The sequence below is a fragment of the Pipistrellus kuhlii genome, unplaced genomic scaffold (assembly GCF_014108245.1).
Source record: "Pipistrellus kuhlii isolate mPipKuh1 unplaced genomic scaffold, mPipKuh1.p scaffold_m20_p_11, whole genome shotgun sequence".
Classification (NCBI taxonomy): domain Eukaryota; kingdom Metazoa; phylum Chordata; class Mammalia; order Chiroptera; family Vespertilionidae; genus Pipistrellus; species Pipistrellus kuhlii.
Window position 1 is genome coordinate 52435948 of NW_023425416.1, and position 20369 is coordinate 52456316.

General features: G+C 64.6%; 2 protein-coding genes across 2 annotated transcripts in view; one reads left to right on the plus strand and one right to left on the minus strand.

Annotated features, from left to right (window-relative positions):
• PLXNB1 (plexin B1) overlaps window positions 1–2772 on the plus strand; it is a 29837-nt gene extending 27065 nt beyond the window's left edge. Inside the window, 4 exon segments of the mRNA XM_045579626.1 lie at window positions 521–585; window positions 678–753; window positions 1240–1314; window positions 2195–2772. Coding sequence (XP_045435582.1) covers window positions 521–585; window positions 678–753; window positions 1240–1314; window positions 2195–2299 — 321 coding nt within the window. The 3' untranslated portion in view covers window positions 2300–2772.
• A 6915-nt stretch (window positions 2773–9687) lies between these two features.
• Window positions 9688–18395, minus strand: FBXW12 (F-box and WD repeat domain containing 12). The gene is made up of 9 exons (XM_036432409.1): window positions 18294–18395; window positions 17728–17765; window positions 17361–17494; window positions 16336–16451; window positions 12478–12636; window positions 11613–11829; window positions 10614–10792; window positions 10123–10256; window positions 9688–9787 (listed from the first exon to the last, which is right to left on the minus strand). Exons 1-9 carry the CDS (start codon window positions 18393–18395, stop codon window positions 9688–9690), a joined length of 1179 nt encoding a protein of 392 aa, XP_036288302.1.
• Between the last annotated feature and the right edge of the window lie 1974 nt (window positions 18396–20369).

Below are 20369 nucleotides of genomic sequence, written 5' to 3' on the forward strand. Positions count from 1 at the left end.
AAACGATCGCCTGGGGGCCCTGGCTGGTGCGGCTCAGCGGGTAGAGCGTCGGCCTGTGGACTGAAGGGTCCCGGGTTCGATTATGCAGGGCGGGGCGTGCAGGAGGCAGCTGATCCATGATTCATGATTCTCTCTCATCACTGATGTTTCTCTCTCTCCCTCCCCCTTCCTCTCTGAAATCCGTAAAATAAAAATAAAGAAATGATCGCTTGGGGAATAGGCAGCACCGGGAGGCAGGAGGGCCGCTCAGGGCGCCGGCCCCGCCTGCCCTGCCGGCCAGGCCCTGCTGGGCCCAGGGGCGGCCCCGGAGGCCCTGAGCTGGGAAGGACCTTGGAGCAGGAGGGGAGGAGCTGTGGAGCTGCTGGGGGGAGCGGGGCGAGGCGAGGCGAGAGCAGGGCAGGCAGAGAAGGCGGGCGGAGGAGGAACTGGGGGCACTCCTGGGACAGTTGGGGGCGCTCCTGGGACAGTGGGTCACGCTCACAGGCTCCTCTGCTTCCCCCTCCCACCTGCCCGGCCCCAGGACTCGCCCATCAACAAGCTGCTGTACGCTCGGGACATCCCGCGCTACAAACAGATGGTGGAGAGGTAGGGGTGGGCCTGGTGGTGAGGGGTGAGGGGGTGGGGGGTTGTGCTCCAGCAGCTGCGGTCCCCACAATCTCCGCCTCCGCCTCCGGCAGGTACTACGCTGACATCCGAGAGGCCGTGCCCGCCAGCGACCAGGAGATGAACTCGCTGCTGGCCGAGCTGTCCCGGGTGCGGCCCTGGCCCTCGCTCTGCCTCTGGTTAAGACGCCCCCCCCCCCCCGGCCTGCCCCTGCGCACGCCTGCTTTGTGGGGTCTGTGGACAACAGCCCAGGCGGCCAGGCTACTGGGGCTCAGCCCGCGCCCCCTTCTCCTGAAGGAGCTCCGAACGGCAGCCCGGGAACGGGCACACTCCTCCTGGCGGCAGGGTGCTCGGAGCGAGGGTTCCATTGGCTTCTCGCTGGGCCCTGTAGGGGCTCCCCAGTGGGGCCCTCAGCTCCACATCCGAGATGCCCCGAGGAGGGGCCGGGACCAAGGGTGGGGCCAGACCACCTGGACGAGGACCCAGGGCCCAGCTGAGCCCCCGGGGGGAGAGGCAGGCCCGTGGCCCCAGGCCCGTCGGACACTGCAGGCTGCTCCCTCCTCCCCGAGGCCCCGCCCCCTCCTTGGCTCTTGGGCCCCCTGGGGGGCTCATCGCTGTGCCTCCCGTCTCCCCCAGAACCACTCCGGGGACCTGGGGGCGCGCGTGGCCCTGCACGAGCTCTACAAGTACATCAACAAGTACTACGACCAGGTGGGCGGGGGGGGGGGGGGGCCGACGGGGGGGGAGGCCGGGCCGACGGGGGGGGGGGGGGAGGGCGGCCGGGGGGGCGGCCTGGGGGAGGGCTGCCAGGAGACGGGGCGGGTGGGGATGGGGAGACGGGGTGGGAGGGCGGCCGGGAGACGGGGTGGGTGAGGGTGGGGAGACGGGGTGGGTGGGGATGGGGAGACGGGGTGGGAGGGCGGCCGGGAGACGGGGTGGGTGAGGGTGGGGAGACGGGGTGGGTGAGGGGGGGGAGAGGGGTGGGAGGTGGGGCCGGAGACGGGGTGGGGTAGAGGGTGGGGAGACGGGGTGGGTAAGGGTGGGGGAGACGGGGTGGGAGGGCGGCCGGGAGACGGGGTGGGTGAGGGTGGGGAGACGGGGCGGGTGAGGGTGGGGAGACGGGGTGGGAGGGGATGGGGAGACGGGGTGGGAGGGCGGGACGGGATAACGGGGTGGGTCTGTGTGAGGGTGGGGAGAGACGGGGCGGGTGAGGGGGGGGAGACGGGTGTGGGAGGGACGGGGTGGGTGAGGATGGGGAGACGGGTGGTGGAGGGGGGAGACGGGGTGGGTGAGGTGAGGAGAGCGGGGTGGGTGGGGGTGGGGAGACGGGGCGGGTGAGGGATGGGAGAGACGGGGTGGGTGAGGGCGGGGGAGACGGGGCGTGTGGGAGGGTGGGGGGGAGACGGGCGGGTGGGAGTGCGGGGGAGACGGCCGGTGTGAAGGGATGGGGAACGGGTGGGAGGGCTGGGCCGCGGAGACGGGTGTGGGGTGAGGGTGGGGAGACGGGGTGGGAGGGGATGGGGAGACGGGGTGGGCGGGCTCCTGGCCCTGCGGAGGGAGCTCACAGGGCCTGGGGTCTCCCCGCGCACAGATCATCACGGCCCTGGAGGAGGACAGCACGGCGCAGAAGATGCAGCTGGGCTACCGGCTGCAGCAGGTGGCGGCAGCCGTGGAGAACAAGGTCACGGACCTGTAGGCCCGCCGAGCCCCGTGGGCAGCCCTGGCCCCGAGGGGCGGCTCCGCAGATGCCTCAGCGCCCAACCGGCCGTTCCTAGAGGTGGCGCCGTCTCCGGCGGGCCTGCCGGGCCCTGCCGCCCGCATTCGGCGGGCCCGCGGCCAGGAGCCCCCTGGGCGGCCGGCCTGCTCCCGGCCCCGCGCCCCCGGACCGCGCTCAGCGCTGTTGGCCTCGGGCGTCCGGTACGAAGGGAGACTGCACTGTCCTAACACTGGCCTGGTCCCTCCGGGGTCCCCACAGGAAGGAGGGCCCCTCTGTCTGCCCCCGCCCTCCGCCCTGACCTCACTGAGCCGCCTCGGCCTCTGCTGCTGCCGCGACCCCAGTCCGAGGGGCGAGCCTGCTCCGGGGGGGTGGCCGAGGGCTGGCCCGGCACCAGCCTCGGCGGCCGTGTGAGGGCGCTGCCCGCGGGCCGTGGAGGGGCGCCCGGCCAGCTCCTCATTAAAGGGTAACACACTGCCTGCGTCTGCTCTCTGCGCCCGCCAGCCCCGGCCTGGTCCGAGGTGCCGGCTGCCCGGCGTCACCGGAGGGTGGGAGGTGGGCTGGGCATCCGGGGGAGGCCTCCCTCCCTTCCCTCCCCCCCGAACGCTCCCACTGGCCACCCCTGCTCCAGGGCAGGGCTTGTCCGTCTGGAAGGGACGGGAAGGATGGCACCGTCCGGCTGAGGAAGCAGCGGCTCACGGCCGTGCACGGGCCTGTGTCTGAGCCGCCCGCCCCACCCCCTACCTGGGGCTGGGAGGGCTCCCCAGCTCGGTGTCTTCTGCATGGAGGTGTCCTGGGCCCCTTCCCACACTGACCCGCTGTCCACACCTGGGACCAGACCTTCAGGGCAGGCCCCGGCCTCAAACACAAAGGCCAGGCTTGTCTCAGGGGCATAGTTCCCCATCTGTAACCCATACCCCACATGTCCACAGGAGGTGCCAGACCGCCCCCCGGGGCCCAGACCTCCATCCGGGGCCCAGACCATCATGGCGGGCTGAGAATGCCAACCTGGGGCCAAGGCCACAAAACCAAACACAATGGTGTGTCGGGACTAGATCTCCATATAAAACCAGACCACCATTCCATAACCCAATGTCCCGTTGTGGTACCAGACAGCCCACCAGAGCCCAGACCTCCCTCCCTGGCCCGAACTGCCCTCCCAGGACCCAGACCTCCATCCGGGGCCCAGACCTCACGGCCGAGAAGATCACCCCGGGGCCCAGGCCTCAAACACAGAGTCCAGGCTTGTCTCAGGGCTGTGGTTGTCCCTCTCTTACCCAGACCACCATTCCATCACCAGATGTCCAGGGGAGGCCCCAGACCTTTATGGTGGGGACCAGAAGGCCATTCCGGGGGCCCAGACAAGAACCCATTGCCTATCCCTTTATTGGAGTCTAAATACCCAGGCTCGTCCACACCACCATTTCATCATCCCAGAGGTCCTGACCCTGACCCAAACCTCCCACCTGGGCCCATAGTGCCCCCTAGTGACCACACCTCCCTCCACGCACTGAGACTTAGATCCGGGGCCCAGACCTCCATCCAGGTCCCAGACCATCATGGCGGGCTGAGAATGCCAACCCGGGGCCAAGGCCACAAAACCGAACACGAAACCCAGACCACCATTCCATAACCCAATGTCCCGTTGGTACCAGACAGCCCACCAGAGCCCAGGCCTCCCTCCCTGGCCCGAACTGCCCTCCCAGGACCCAGGCCTCCATCCCGGTCCCAGACTTCATCTTTCATAATTGATTTTCCACAGAAAGAGAGTGGGATAGAGAGTTAGAAACGTCGATGAGAAACATCAATCAGCTGCATCCACACCCACCACTGGGAATGTGCCCACAGCCAAAATTTGTGCCCCAAACAGTAAATCAGCCTGGAACCCTTCAGTCCCCAGGCCAAGGCTCTATCCACTGAGCCAAACCGGTTTGGCCAGGCCCCAGACCTTTATGGCGGGGACCAGAAGGCCATTCCGGGGCCCAGACAAGAACCCATTGCCTATCCCTTTATTGGAGTCTAAATACCCAGGCTCGTCCACACCACCATTTCATCATCCCCGAGATCCTGCCCCTGACCCAAACCTCCCACCTGGGCCCATAGCGCCCCCTAGTGACCACACCTCCCTCCAGGCACCCAGACCTACATCCGGGCTCAGACCTACATCCAGGTCTCATACCGTCATGGCGGAGCCCAGAAGATTATTCCTAGGCCCAGGCCTCAAAAACAATATTCTTCCATCAGGACTGTAGTTCTCAATCTGTAACCCAGACCACCATTCCATACCCCCGATGGCCAGGTGAGGTACCCAGACTGCCCCCTGTGGCCCAGACCTCCCTCCCTGGCCCGAAGTGCCCTCCAAGGACCCAGACCTACATCTGGGGTTCACCTTTTCTATGATTTTTGTTTTTGTTTTTTCCACAGAGAGGAAGAGAGTGGGATAGAGAGTTAGAAACATGATGAGAACCATCGATCAGCTGCCTCCTGCACACCCCACATCGGGGCTGTGCCCACAACCAAGGTACATGCCCCTGAAGGCAATTGAACCTGGGACCCTCCAGTCCCCAGGCCGAGGCTCTCTCCCCTGAGCGAAATCGGTATCCACCGGGGCCCTGACCTTTATAGCTTGGACCAGAAGGCCATTCTGGAGTCCCAGACTGGAACCCATTGCCTATCCCTACCATGGAGTGTAAATATCAGGGCGAGTCCGAACCACACGTTCCTCATCCCCAGGTCCTGCCCTGGACCCAAACCTAGCACCTGTGCCCACAGCGCCCCCTAGTGACATCACCTCTCTCAGAGACAACAGACCTACACCTGGGCCTCAGACCTACATCCAGGGTCAGCCAAAGGACCTACACCTGCGGCTACATCCGGGTCCAGACCATCAGGGTGGAGCCGAGATTATTCCTAGGCTAAGGTGACCAGATTTCAACATTAGTAAAGTGGGACACCACTGACTGGGAGGAGGGGTTCTTGATTAAAAATTTGGTCTATATGGAGCAACAAAAATTTTCATAGAACACAAAAATAGTACTGTAATGTATTTTTTAAAATTTTAACATAAGTACAATTTACAAATATAATAAATAAAAATTATGTATAGTCGTGTCACTTTCAAGGCCGGAGCTAGACTCTTTGCCGCCACTATAAAATATAAATAATATGAGTACTGTCTGCTAAATTCAAGAAAATTTATGTATTTGTGAAGTAAATAAACAACTTACCTAAATTATCTGAACAGCTGATTTGTAATGGCATCACTTGTTTAGCTACTAGCACGCAGTACGATGGGTATCGTCTGAGAGACAGTTTCAAAACGTTTTCGTCCTTGCCAATCCCAAAAAATGCCATTGTTCATTAAGTCCAAATGCTGGTCAAATTCTAACAACTGGTCAACAATGCGAACTTTGATAAGCAGTTCTCGATAACCCGTTCTCAACAGTTATTTATTATTATTAAAGTTTAATTTTATAAAATTAACAAAAATAATATAAAGCTCATATCCTGGCTAGCCATGTGGCCGCCGAAAGCCGTATTCCCTTCCCGTTCTCCCGCCGTCCCCTAGCTTGTGCCTTCTTTCCAAAGAGCGGGACTTTTTTAAAACACTGCGGGACGCGGGACAAATTGTTAAAAATCGGGACTGTCCCGCCAAAAGCGGGCCGTCTGGTCACCTTACCCTAGGCCCAGGCCTCAAAAACACAATACAGTCTTGTATCAGGAGTGTAGTTCTCCACCTGTAACCCAGACCACATTCCATACCCCAGATGGCCACATGGGGTCCCAAGACTGCCCCCGGGGGGAGTCTTACCTCATCTGAACAGCCGTCAGTGAGCGTGTGGACAGCCGTCAGTGAGCACGTGGACAGCCGTCACTGAGCGCGTGGACAGCCGTCAGTGAGCGTGTGGACAGCTGTCAGTGAGCTCAGTGAGCATGTGGACAGCCGTCAGTGAGCACGTGGACAGTCGTAAATGAGCACGTGGACAGCCGTCAGTGAGCACGTGGACAGCCGTCAATGAGCACATGGACAGCCGTCAGTGAGCGCGTGGACAGCCGTAAATGAGCGCGTGAACAGCCGTAAATGAGCACGTGGACAGCCGTCAGTGAGCGCGTGGACAGCCGTAAATGAGCGCGTGGACAGCCGTCAATGAGCGCGTGGACAGCCGTCAGTGAGCACGTGGACAGCCGTCAGTGAGCGCGTGGACAGCCGTCAGTGAGCACGTGGACAGCCGTCAGTGAGCGCGTGGACAGCCGTAAATGAGCGCGTGATCAGGGGGCGGGCCACGTGACCACGCGAGCGTGGCACCGGGACGGAGGCGGGGCCTCCCCGCAGGGTTCCCGGCCGGCGCCCCCCACCCCACAGCTCCCAGCCCGGCTCTTCCCGCCTCCGCCTTCGCACCTGCAGCCCCTCCTCCGGGTGCCCTTCCTCCTCCCCATCCGGCCGGGCTTTCCCTCCCCGGGACCGCCCGGTCACTGGGCTCCCGCACCCGCCCCGCCTCCTGAGGGGCCGGTGTGGGGGGCTCCATCAGGGAAAGGGGGTCCCCGCCTCCTGAGGGGCCGGTGGGGGGCTCCATCAGGAAACCGGGGTCCCCGGGCTCCTGAGGGGCCGGTGGGGGGGCTCCATCAGGGAAAGGGGGTCCCCGCCTCCTGAGGGGCCGGTGGGGGGCTCCATCAGGGAAAGGGGGTCCCCGCCTCCTGAGGGGCCGGTGTGGGGGGGCTCCATCAGGGAAAGGGGGTCCCCGCCTCCTGAGGGGCCGGTGTGGGGGGGCTCCATCAGGGAAAGGGGGTCCCCGCCTCCTGAGGGGCCGGTGGGGGGCTCCATCAGGAAACCGGGCTGGCCCGGAGCAGGTCCCAGTGGTTTTCACTGAGCACCTTCCGCACACAGAGCCCCCGGGCCCTGATTAACAGGTGGCCGCTCGGCTGCTGGGGGCCAGGTGGTGCGTGTGGAAGGGCCTGGGAGATGGGGCTGTTGTGGGGTTTGTTTAGTTCTAAAATGTTCACTGATTTCAGAGAGGAGAGGGGGCCAGATTGTAACTTTGGTAAAGCCGGACACCAATGACCGGGGACGGGGGATGGTTCTTGATTAAAAATTTGGTCTGTATGTTAACAGCATGAAAAGACGTCCTTCTGCTAATGCTGATTTCTTTTCTTCGTCCCCATAAGTTGTTTTCCCAAGAAAATTGCTGTATTTTGGAGGAAGATGCAGCAGTATTTAAATACGTTTTATGTTTCTGTGTCTCCAGGTGCTTTAAAATATCATTCTACCCGCTGTGGGAAATAGAAAATCCACCATTACATCTCCCACATTTCACCATGTGATCACTTGTTTTTTTTTTAATAAAGAAAATTCACTTCTTAGATAAAAAATTAAAAAAAGACTGTCCCCCGAGGCCCAGAACTCAATCCCTGGCCCGAACTGCCCTCCAAGGACCCAGACCAACATCTGGGGCTCAGACTATATTTGGGTCCTAGACCTTTTTTATTTTTATTTTTATTTATTTTTTTTTTTTCCACAGAGAGGATAGAGAGTTAGAAACAATGCCAAGACCGGTGTTGCTCAGTGGATAGAGCGTCGGCTTGGGGACTGAAGGGTCCCGGGTTCGATTCCGGTCAAGGGCATGTACCTTGGTTGCGGGCACAGTAGGGGGTGTGCAAGAGGCAGCTGATGGATGTTTCTCTCTCATCGATGTTTCTAACTCTCTAACCTTCTCTCTTCCTCTCTTAAAAATCAATAAAATATATTTAAAAAACAACAAAAGACACATAGGTCTAAAAAACATGCGTCTTTTGCTCCTTTGCTGAAGAACAATTCCTCTCGCCATTGCCCTTCATCCGTGTTAGGTGTGAGTCCACACCTCCCGCCTGGCCTCCGCGTCCGCTCCCCATGGCCGCCTCCAGGGAGCTGGGCCTTCGGGTCAGAGCCAGCCAGCCAGCCTCCAGGCCTCCCTGCGCCGGCTCCACCCCGGGCCGCCCCCGCCCCTCCCTCCCGGGCTCTCCCTCCCCGCCCCTCCCTCCCAGGCTCTCCCTCCCCGCCCCTCCCTCCCGGGCTCCTGGCCCGCTGCCCACAGAGGGGGCGGGAGGCCCACCTCACACCCACGGCCTCTGGAGGCTCCGGGAGACACTTCCACCAGAGCACCATCTCCGTCATCCGCCCATCTGTCCGCCCCCTGCCCGCCCCAAGGTCAGGGGAGTGGACCCCGGCTTCTAGGCTTGGTTTGGGGGAGTCGCTCGCTGCCAGGACGGGGGGTGGACGGGTGGGAGAGGGCGGGGGGGCAGCTCGTTCTCAGGCCCATTCCTGTGGGGTGTGCCTGCGCGTGAGCCTTCGATGTGTTCTGTGTTTCTCAGTCCTTTGGAGCGTTTTTATTCTGAGTCTCTTAGCTATTGTACATGTCAGTATCAACCTCTGTATTTTACACCCTGGCTGTGTGGCTCAGTGGATAGAGCATCAGCCTGTGGCCTGAAGGGTCCCGGGTTTGGTTCCGGTCAGGGGCACATGCTCAGGTAGTGGGCTTAAGCCCCAGTGGGGGACGTGCAGGAGGCGGCCAATCAGTGATCCTCTCCCATCATGGATGTCTCTCTGCCTCTCCCTTCCTCTCTGGCATCAATAAGATTTGTATATACGTATATAAATGTCCACTTTCCCAGTGCCCCTCCCGTGGCTCACGGTTCCCAGGACGTCCCTCGGTTGCTCGCCGGCTAGAACACTGACGAGCAGACGCAGGGGCCTTCCCCTGAACCAGCATCAGCCTAACCCCCTTCCCGAGCAGGTGCCCGCAGAACCATCCGGAACCGTGTCTGTGCGGCCGGCCACGTCCCCGCCCTCAGTGTCCCACGCTCCCCTATGTGCGGGCCAGGGGGACGTTTTCCACCTTCCTGCGTCCGAGCGTGGGGCCTGTGAGCGGCCCAGGGTGTGAGCGTGGGGCCCGTGGGCTGGTCCGGGGTCCGAGCGTGGGGCCTGCAGGCTGGTCCGGGGAGTGAGCGTGGGGCCTGTGGGCTGGTCCGGGGTCCGAGCGTGGGGCCTGTGAGCGGCCCAGGGTGTGAGCGTGGGGCCTGTGAGCGGCCCAGGGTGTGAGCGTGGAGCCTGTGGGCTGGTCCGGGGTGTGAGCGTGGGGCCCGTGGGCTGCCCAGGGTGTGAGCGTGGGGCCTGTGAGCGGCCCAGGGTGTGAGCGTGGGGCCTGTGGGCTGGTCCGGGTCCGAGTGTTGGACCTGTGAGCTGGCCCGGGTCTGATGGATGGGGCCATCACGCCCATTTCTACAATATCACTGACACGACCGCCTGGGTTTGCAAACAGAACCCTTTACTGGGCTGCAGGGAGGAGGGCGAGGGAGGAGGCCGGGGGGAGGCGATCCCGCCAGCAGCTCGGCCGGCCTCAGGGCGGCAGGGAGTACATCACCAGCACGCTGGTCTCGCGGTTCCGGGTCACCACGCACACCACGCTGGCGTTGTCGCAGACCGAGTAGGAGGGGAAGCTGCGAGGAAGAGCAGCCTCAGCGCACGGCAGGGACCTCGGACTGCTGTGGGGGTTTGTTTACTTCTTAAATGTTCACCGATTTCAGAGGGGAAGGGGAGGGAGGGAGGAGGGAGACATATCAATGATGAGAGGGAATCATTGATCGGCTGCCTCCTGCACATCCCCATTGGGGATCGAGCCCACAGCCTGGGCGTGAGCCCTGACTGGCATCGAACCCGGGACCTTTAGTCCGCGGGCTGATGGATGGTCTACCCGCTGAGCCGCCCCGGCCGGGCAGAGACCCCAGGACCCTCTGCCTCACAGACGCCTGAAGCCTCGGCGGCGAGGGCTCACCAGCTGGGCGTGGGGTCGGCGCGCCGCTGCTCCAGGTGGCAGCAGCTGCGGAGGCGCGGGCCCAGGCCGCCCTCCTCCCACACGTACAGGTGCAGGAAGTCGTCCATGGCCGTGGTGACCACGTGCAGCGCGTCCTGCGGGGAGGGCGGCGGTGAGCGCCCCCCGGAGCCCGGAGCCCGGGGAGACGGGGCGGCGGTGAGCGGGGAGCGGGGAGCGGGGAGCGGGGAGCGGGGAGCGGGGAGCGGGGAGCGGAGCCCAGAGCCCGGGGGGACGGGGCGGCGGTGAGCGGGGAGCGGAGCCCGGAGCCCGGGGGGACGGGAGGGCGGGGAGCGGGGAGCGGGGAGCGGGGAGCGGGGAGCGGGGAGCGGGGAGCGGGGTGAGGGGAGCGGGGAGCGGGGAGCGGGGAGACGGGGCGGCGGAGAGCGGGGAGCGGGGAGCGGGGAGCGGGGAGCGGGGAGCGCCCCCCGGAGCCGCGGGGCAGGCCCACGCACCGTCCACAGGTGGCAGATGTGCCGCTGGTGGTGGTCGAAGCGCTGCAGCAGTGTGCCCTGGATGGAGAAGAGCAGCAGGTGCGAGCCGCTCTGCAGCACGATGGCGGCCCCGTCCTGCACCCCCATCTGGAACGGCCGCTCCATCCTGTTCGGCAGCATGAAGCTCGCCACCTGGTGGGCTGTTTTCGGGGAAAATTCGCGCAGTCAGAACCACGTCCTCACCCTGGACGGAGAGACAGACGCACAGACACCCGCCCGCCCGCCCGCCGAGGGGCTCAGGGCTGAGCGGCGGCACAGGGACCAGGAGGTCAGGGTTCGATTCTGGTCAACGGCATTTGCCTGGGTTGTGGGCTCGATCCCAAGTGTGGGGCCTGCAGAAGGCAGCTGGTCATGATTCCCTCTCATCCTTAATGTTTCTCTCTCTCCCTCTCCCTTTGTCTCCGAAATCAGTAAAAATTATTCTATCGAATAAAAGTAATATGCAAATTAACCATCACTCCAACACAAGATGGCCACACCATGTGGTCAAAAATGGCTGCCCCCATGTGGACACAAGATGGCCTGCAGGGGAGGGCAGTTAAGGGCAACCAGGCTGGCAGGGGAGGGCAGTTGAGGGAGACCAGGCCAGCAGGGAAGGGCAGTTAGGGGCAATTGGGCCGACAGGGGAGCAGTTATGCATCGATCAGGCTCACAGGGAAGTGGTTAGGGGTGATCAGGCAGGCAGGCAGAAGCGGTTAGGGGCGATCAGGCTGGCAGGCAGAAGCGGTTAGGGGCGATCAGGCTGGCAGGCAGAAGCGGTTAGGGGTGATCAGGCTGGCAGTGAGGCGAGCGGTTGGGAGCCAGCAGCCCTGGATTGTGAGAGGGATGTCCCAGAGTGGAGAGGGTGCAGCCTGGGCTGAGGGACACACACACACACCCGTGCACCGTTTCCGTGCCCCGGGCCTCTAGCTTTAGAAATAACGCGCATCGGCCAGGCCTCCCGCCGAGAGCCCGGCCCACCTTCCACCACGGCGGCCCCGTCGGCGGCCGTCCTGGCGGCCAGGTCGAAGGTGCTGAAGCCGGTCCGCCTGAAGGAGGACTGCTGGATCATCATGGTCACGCGGCTGGCGCGCTGCCGGGCCCAGCAGGCTTGGCTGCAGAAGGCGAGTGGGAGGGAGGCCCACTGGCGGGAGTCTTCCCCGGCCTGAGGCCTGAGCAGGAACTGGGCTGCGAACACCTGGGGGAGGGCAGGGCGGGGCGGGCTGCCGGGCGGAGGCGAGGCGAGGCCGGGAAGCCCTCCTCCACCCCCGCCCCTGCCCGCCCAGCCGGGCCGGGGGCCAGAGCCCCCTCCACTGCAGGCCCCGGGTCCCCACTCTGTCCCTCCCCCTCCGCTCGGTCAGGGCACATGTCCGGCTGCGGCTCCTCCGCCGTGGGGCAGCTGACCCAGGACTCGCCCTCGTGTGCGTCTCCCTCTCCCCTCCCCTCCGTGAGCCGCAGGAGGCCTTTGTCCTCAGCTCACGCTCGCCCTGCCGGCCCTCAGGTCCACGCACACAGAGTCCCCGCGCCCCCTCCGGGCGCTGCCCGTGGCCACCGGACCCCCATCAGGGCGGGAGGTGCCCCTCCGCAGAGACAGGCCAAGGGCCGGTCCGCTGGCCGCCTCCCTGAGCTCCCCGCTCCCACGCCCGGCCTCTGGGGCTCCGTGGAGAGAGCATCGGCCTGCGGCCAGTCGTCCCGGGTTCGATTCTGGTCAAGGGCACATGCCAGGGCTCTATCCACTGAGCCAACCGGCCAGGGCCCGGCCCTCCCTCCTGATGGCGCTCCTGGCCGGGCCTCCCCGCCTCCCCCCGCCCTGACCCCGGAGCCCAGCCGAGCGCAGGCGGCCCACCTTGGGCATCATGAGCTGGAGGGTGGCGCCGGCGAACACCCACTTCCCGTTGGGCGAGCAGTGCAGGTGGTTCACCGTGTGGTCGAAGGCGTGGACGCGGGACAGGTGCTCCAGCCCAGGCACCGTCAGCGTGTGGATGTCGCCTGCCGAGTCGCCCACCTGCAAGCAGCCACGCGCACCCCTTGTCACGGCCGGAACCGAGAGCCAGGCAGCCGGGGTGGGGCGGGCCACCATGTCTGTCTGTCTGTCTTTCTTTCTTTTTTAAAAAATATATTCCATTGATTTTTTACGGAGAGGATGAGAGAGGGACAGAGAGTTAGAAACATCGATGAGAGAGAAACACCGATCAGCCGCCTCCTGCACACCCCCCACTGGGGATGTGCCCACAACCAAGGTACATGCCCCTGAGCGGAATTGAACCTGGGACCTTTCAGTCCATAGGCCAACGCTCTATCCACTGAGCCAAACCGGTCTCAGCTGTCTCTTTTTTTAAAATATGTTTTTATGATTTCAGAGAGGAAGGGAAAGAGAGAGAGAGAAACATCAATGAGGAGAGAGAACCATAGGCCAGCTGCCTCCTGCATGCCCCACACTGGGGATCGAGCCCACAACCTGGCAGTGCCCTGACCAGAATAGAATCCTCTACAGTAGGGGTGTCGAACTCAATCAGAGAAGGGGCCAAAATCTAAAATCCAGCCTAAATCGCGGGCCGAATGGTTTACTGAACAGTCATAAACTGTCACTGTGATGGAAACGCAGCGGAGTGCAGTGATGACAGCGCGGTGCGGGCCACATTGCAAGGCCTGGCGGGACGGATGTGGCCCGCGGGCCTTGTGTTTGACACATGTGCTCTACAGGCTGATGCTCTATCCGCTGGGCCACACCGGCCAGGGCGGCGCCACCGTTTCTTCACTCCCAGAGGGAGACGAACTCCGCTGGCCAGCCTGGCCCACGGGGTCCGGGGGACCATCCCAGGGGCTCCGAGGGCCTGAGCCCTCGCACACGACCCTCCGCTCTCTTCCCACGCCCCAGCCCTCGCCGCTCCCTAAGTGCGCCTGCCCCAGCTCACGTCCCCGCGATCAGACACACGGGACAGGAAATGGGGGACGAAGGAATCCCGGCGGCTCCGTGTCAGAGGAGAGGGGCCCAGAGGCGGCCGTGGCACTGGGGCTGCGGCCTCAGGAGACCGGCAGCCCTGGCAGGTGTGGCTCAGTGGATAGAGCTCCCGCCCAAGGCCTGAAGGGTCCCGGGTTGCACCTCGGTTGCAGGTTCCCCGCCCGGGGGGAGTGTGTGCCGGAGGCAGCCCATTGAGGTCTCTCTCACATGGATCGCTCCCCGTCCCTTCCACTCTGTCTAAAGAGGGTCAGCGGAAGACGGCCTCCGGGGAGGGTACGCAGGGAATGCCTGACCGGCTGCTCCGGGTGGAGCATCGGCCTGGGAGCCGGAGGAGCTCGGCGCACGGGCCCACCGCACGGCTGCGGCACTTGGTGGGAGAGCCACACTCGGGGGCAAAGAGCCGCGGTTCGCCCACCGCCGTCCCAGAGGGGCCGACACCGGAATAAAGGCTGCTGCTCGGCCAGAGGAACCGTCCGCAGAGCGCGCCCGCCGCGTGGGAGACACGTGCCCACATTCTCCGTGGTAACAACCACAAACGCACCATCTGCTATCGGGACCGGCGGCCCCACCCCCGCCCGGACGTCCTTCTGGGCGAGGCCGGGGCTGCGAGGGCCGAGGCCCTGCGTGGATTCCGTGCACCGCGCCTCTGGGGCCTGGTAAGGGTTCCTCTCACAAAGTAATGAAAACAGAAAGAAGGCAGGCGGGAGGGAGGCGCGGGCTCACCACGGCCACCGCGCCGCCGTCCACCACCAAGGCGTCCAGCGAGAGGCAGGGCTTGGGCAGGCTGCGCGTGGCCAGCGCGTCCGCCTCCTGGCAGTTCCACACCTTCACGGTGTCCTGATGGTCCACGGTGACGGCCAGCGCCCGCTCGGGCAGGGTGGCCAGGTACATGATGGTGGACTGCTGCACCGGGCTGGCCCAGACCATGGTGCCCTGGAGGAGGCGGGGCCAGGGAGGAGGCGGGGCCAGGGAGGAGGCGGGGCCAGGGAGGAGGCGGGTCAGGGGAGGAGGCGGGGCCAGGGAGGAGGCGTGGTCAGGAGGAGGCGTGGTCAGGGAGGAGGCGGGTCAGGGGAGGAGGCGGGGCCAGGGTGGAGGCGTGGTCAGGAGGAGGCGTGGTCAGGGAGGAGGCGGGGCCAGGGGAGGAGGGCGGGGGCCAGGGAGGAGGCGGGGCCAGGGAGGAGGCGGGGTCAGGGAGGAGGCGGGGTCAGGGAGGAGGCGGGGCCAGAGGGAGGGGGGGCGGGGGACCGGGGACGGGGGAGAGGCGGGGCAGGGGGAGGAGGTGGGGGGGTTCAGGGGAGAGGGCGGGGGGAGGGGGAGAGGAGGGGGGGTCAGGAGAGGGAGGCGGGGTGGGGTCAGGGGGAGGAGGCGGGGGCCAGGGGAGAGGACGGCGGGGGGGGGAGAGGGCTGGGGGGCAGGGGGAGGAGGGCGGGGGGAGGGGGGAGGAGGGGCGGGGGTCAGGGGGGAGGAGGCGGGGGGCGGGGGGGGCGGGTAAGGGGGAGGAGGGCGGGGGGTCAGGTGGAGAGAGAGGGCGAGGGTCAGGGGGGAGGAGGGCAGGGGTCAGGGGGAGGAGGGCAGGGGTCAGGGGGAGGGGGCGGGGGTCGTCTCAGTGGGAGGAAGGCGGGGGGTCAGGGGAGGGGCGGGGGTCAGGGAGGGGGCGGGGTCAGGAGGGGGCGGGATCAGGGAGGGGGGCGGGGGATCAGGGAAGGGGCGGGGGTCAGGGGAGGGGGCGGGGGTCAGGGGGAGGAGGGCGGGGGGTCAGGGGGGAGGAGGGTGGGGGGTCCAGGGGGAGGAGGGCGGGGGGTCAGGGGGGAGGAGGGCGGGGGTCAGGGGGAGGAGGGCGGGGGAGGGGGGGGAGGAGGGCGGGGGGAGGGGGGAGGAGGCGGGGTCAGGGGAGGAGGGCAGGGGTCAGGGGGAGGAGGGCGGGGGTCAGGGGGAGGAGGGCGGGGGAGGGGGAGGAGGGCGGGGGAGGGGAGGAGGCGGGGCCAGGGAGGAGGCGTGGTCAGGGAGGAGGCGGGGTCAGGGGAGGAGGGCAGGGGTCAGGGGGAGGAGGGCATTCCTTCTGCAGGAGCAGAGCGGAGGAAGGTCTGCTGCATCGTGGCCACGTGAGGGGCCGGGAGGGGCCTGCACAGAGGAGGGTTAGGGAGCCCCCCACCCGGGTGGCTCAGCGGGCAGAGCGTCGGCCTGCGGGCCGAAGGGTCCGGGCTGGGGAGGAGCCTGCACGGAGGTGTGCGCCCTTGACCAGGAGGCAACCTGCCCATGTCTCTCTCTCACAGATGTTTCTCTCTCCCCTTCCATCCGCTCCCTTTCATTCTTTCTAAAACAATTAATCAATAGCCGAAACCGGTGTGGCTCAGTGGATAGAGCGTCGGTCTGCGGACGGAAAGGTCCCGGGTTCGGTTCCGGTCAGGGGCATGTACCGTGGTTGCGGGCACATCCCCAGTAGGGGGTGTGCAAGAGGCAGCTGATGGATGATTCTCTCTCATCGGTGTTTCTAACTCTCTGTCCCTCTCCCTTCCGCTCTGTAAAAAAATCAATAAAATATATATATTTTTAAAAAATTAATCAATAAAAAAATCAACGGGAAGCATGTCCTAGGGGAGGGTGGGACATTCGAAAAGCGAATTCTCCACCTGCTCCAGGCTGAGCGGAGGTGGGACGGTGCGGACGGTAAGACCCGGTGGGAAGCGGTTCCCGCGCTGTCGGGCCCCCTCCCGCCCGGCCTGCGGGCGGACCGGCGCTCACCTCCTGCACGTCCCAGGCGAAGAGCATGCGCCGGGTGGACGCCGAGCACAGGATGGACCGCTGTCCGCTCTGCGTGGGGTCGTTCCCTGTGAGGTAGGCCATCGGCTTCAGGATTCCTGGAAGGCAAGCAGGCGGCTGGCCCCGGCGCCGCGGGCGGGGCCCGGGGAGGGGCTCTGGGCGGCCTGGCCACGCCCCCAGCCTCCGGGGCACCCACCGGCCTCCTTAACCTGTTTCCAGAGATACAAAATGGGGATTGACAACTATTCGCCGGGTCCTAGCCGGGTGGATAGAGGGTCCCGGTCAGGGCCCAGGCCCCGGGCTGCAGGCTCCGTCCCCACTAAGGGGGCGGGCAGGAGGCGGCCGATCCATGATTCTCATCACGATGTTTCTATCTCTCCTTTCCTCTCTGAAGTCAGTGAAAATAAGTAAATGTTTCTTTTCCTTTAAAACGTGTGTTCTCAGAGGGACGGGGAGCCTGTGGGAAAGGGAGTCAGGGCCGGCGTTATGTGTGGGAAGATCACGCCGGCTCCTCCAGGCAGCACCGGGGGCGAGACGGGGGGCGGGACGGGGGGGTGGGACGGGACGGGGTCAGTCCCATCATTACAGCAGCCCAGTCCCGTTACGTCTTCCCTCCGAGTGCGCGCGCGCGCACACACACACACACACACACACGTGCACACACACACGTGCACACACACACACACACGTGCACACACACGTGCACACACACGTGCACACACACGTGCACACACACACGCGCGCACACACACGTGCACACACACGTGCACACACACACATGTGCACACACACGCGCACACACACACGCACACACACACACGTGCACACACACACGTGTGCACACGCGCGGGCACAGACGCAGAGTGTGCACACACACACGTGTGCACACGCGCGGGCACAGACGCAGAGTGTGCACACACACACGTGTGCACACGCCCGGGCACACACGCAGAGTGTGCACACCACCCAAACCCGTGCGAGCCTCCCCGTGGCCGCGCTGCCCGCACCGAGCCTGCCCCGGGCCTCGCGGTAGGAGAAGTCCTGCGGCCGGGCCCGCGCCATCCGCAGCTCCCGCCGGCCGTGCGCCAGGAACAACTGCTTCCACCGGAGCTCCTGGGGGGCCGCCCAGCGCCCCGGCCACCTGCTCCGGCACAGGCGCCTGGGGAGGCGCAGCGTCAGGGCCGCCCGGCCCGGCCCCGGCCCCCTCCCTCCCCACCCCTCCCCCTCCCCGGCCCCTCCCTCCCCCCCCCTCCCCCTCCCCGCCCCCTCCATCTCCCCCTCCCTCCCCGCCCCCCTCCATCTCCCCCTCCCTCCCCGCCCCCCTCCATCTCCCCCTCCCTCCCCGCCCCCTCCATCTCCCCCTCCCGGCCGCACCTCCACAGGCTCTCGTTATCGGCCATCCTGTTCCAGTACTGGGGAGAGAAGGGAGAAGCAGGCGGCTGGGACCCAGCGGCCCCTCCTCTCCAGCTCCCTCGGAGCACGGCCCAGGGGGCAGCGAGCCTCCGGCCCCCAGCTGCCCGGCGGGCGCGGACGGACGTGGGGGCCGCGGACGGACGTGGGGGCCGCGGACGGACGTGGGGGCCGCGGACGGACGTGGGGGCGTCAGTGCGGCCGCCGCGGGACAGGCCCGCCGGGACCCTGGGGGCTGCCTGGGCTGGCGTCCGTCCGCCCGGCTCCCGGCTCCCGTGGTCGTGTTCGTGGCACAGGACGGCCGGGGGTGAGGGATGCCGGCCGACGGCCACGGGCCCCTGCTGTCCGCTCACCGGCACCCACATGGCCCGACTCCCACGGACACGGGCGTGTGGGCCTGAGCGGCCACGTTAGGGGGCAGAGGAAGGCGGCGTGGGGGGGTGCTGGGGCGGGAGGCCGGGAGCAGGAGCGGGGCGGGCAGAGCGCGGGGGGGGGGGGGGGGGGGGGAGGACACACACACACACACTCACCTTGCTCACCTGGCCCGCCCGCAGCAAGCTGGCGGCGTCCAGGAAGGAGAAGATGTGCAGCAGCGGCACATGAGGCACCGGCGCCTCCACCGGCGCCTCCATCGGCGCCTCCACCTCCATCTCCCCCTCCCCCTCCCCCTCTATCCACCCCTCCACCTCCATCTCCCCCTCCCCCTCCCCCTCCATCTCGTGGCCGAGCCGTGGCCGGGCTGCCTCCCGGTCTGCAGGCCGCCCGGCATTTAACGGCCGGCCTGGCCTCCGCCCGCCCGCCGGGAGGGTGCCCACCTGCCGCCCGCCCGGCTGCAGCGGGGAACAGGCTGCAGGTGCCCCGCCCCGCCCCGCCCGCCGAGGCCCGCTGCCCGCTGTTCTCAATGGACCCGCTCCCACGGACAGCTGCCGCCGCCAGCTCAGGTTTTCCTCCAATCTTCGTTATTTCATTCATTCATTCATTCATTTTTTTTTTTAAAGAAAGGTGGCACTTTTTAAATATATTTTTTTATTCATTTCGGAGAGGAAGGGAGAGAGAGAGACATCCATGATGAGAGGGAATCGCGGTGACGCATCCATCGGACGGGAAAACTGCTGTTAGAAATGTTAACCCTGCTATTGGCTTCTGTGAGTTCCTGCTTCCTAAGACCACTCCCCCTTCAGCGAGGCCGTCGGACCTTCCCCAGACAAGGTTGTCAGTGCCGGCGCGGCGCCAGGCCTCTGGTGGAGGTCTCGAGGCCCAGCACATACGGGCTCTTTAAGAACTTGCAAAACAGGCAGGGAACACCCCATATTTGGGAGACGAGGAAGGTAAAATCACATACACAGGGAGAGTTCCTGCATGTGGGGGCCAGGATCTGAGAGCCATTTTCCTCTGGTCCCGCACGTCATAGATGTAACTCCGTCTCTCTGGTATCGCCTTGTTCTTCCGTTTTCTGTAACAGAACGCGGAGCATGAGGGTGCACGCAGGTGACTTCGGCTGCCTCCTGCACGCCCCCCACTGGGGACGGAGCCCACAGCCCAGGCCTGTGCCCTGACTGGGAATCCAACCGTGACCTGCTGGTTCCTGGGTCAACTCTGAGCCACTGAGCCACTGAGCCACGCCGCCGGGCAAGCCTGTTCTCTTCTGAACGTCTGCACTTGGACGCTCACGGCGTCTCAGGCCGGACGTGTTCACAGGTGGGACAGGCCCGCGGGCATTGGCTGTGTCCCAGGAGGCGCCGAAGTCACCTGCGTTCACCCTCGTGCTCCGCGTTGCCTAGATTTCTCGTCGCTGCTGACCCTCCTCTTGCCCTGGAGCCCCGTGCTTCCCCCACATACTCCCCTCCCCGCTCACCACTGTCTCCACACCCTGTTCTCCCTAACCCCGCGGTCGGCAAACGGCGGCTCTGGAGCCACATGCGGCTCTTTGGCCCCTTGAGTGTGGCTCTTCCACAAAATTCCACGGCCTGGGCGAATCTATTTTGAAGACGTGGCGTTAGTAGGAGTTTAAGTTTCAAAGATTTGACTCTCCAAAGAAATTTCAGCAGAAACCGGTTTGGCTCAGTGGATAGGGCGTTGGCCTGCAGACTGAAAGGGCCCAGGTTCGATTCCTGGTCAAGGGCATGGACCTTGGTTGCAGGCACATCCCCAGTAGGGGCTGTGCAGGAGGCAGCTCATCAATGTTTCTCTCTCATCGATGTTTCTCTTTTTTCTTTTTTTCTAAAATATATTTTATTGATTTTTTTTTTTTTTTTTTTTTTTTTTTTTTTTTTTTTTTTTACAGAGAGGAAGAGAGAGGGACAGAGTTAGAAACATCGATGAGAGAGAATCATCGATCAGCTGCCTCTTGCACACCCCTTACCAGGGATGTGCCTGCAACCCAGATATATGCCCCTGACCGGAATCGAACCTGGGACCCCTCAGTCCGCAGGCCGACGCTCTATCCACTGAGCCAAACCGGTTTCGCCTCATTGATGTTTCTAACTCTCTCTCCAACTCTCCCTTTGTCTCTGTAAAAAATAAAAAATAAAAATTTTAAATAAATAAATTTCCATCGTTGTCCTGTCGGCATTTGGCTCTGTGCACTAATGGGTTTGCCGGCCGCT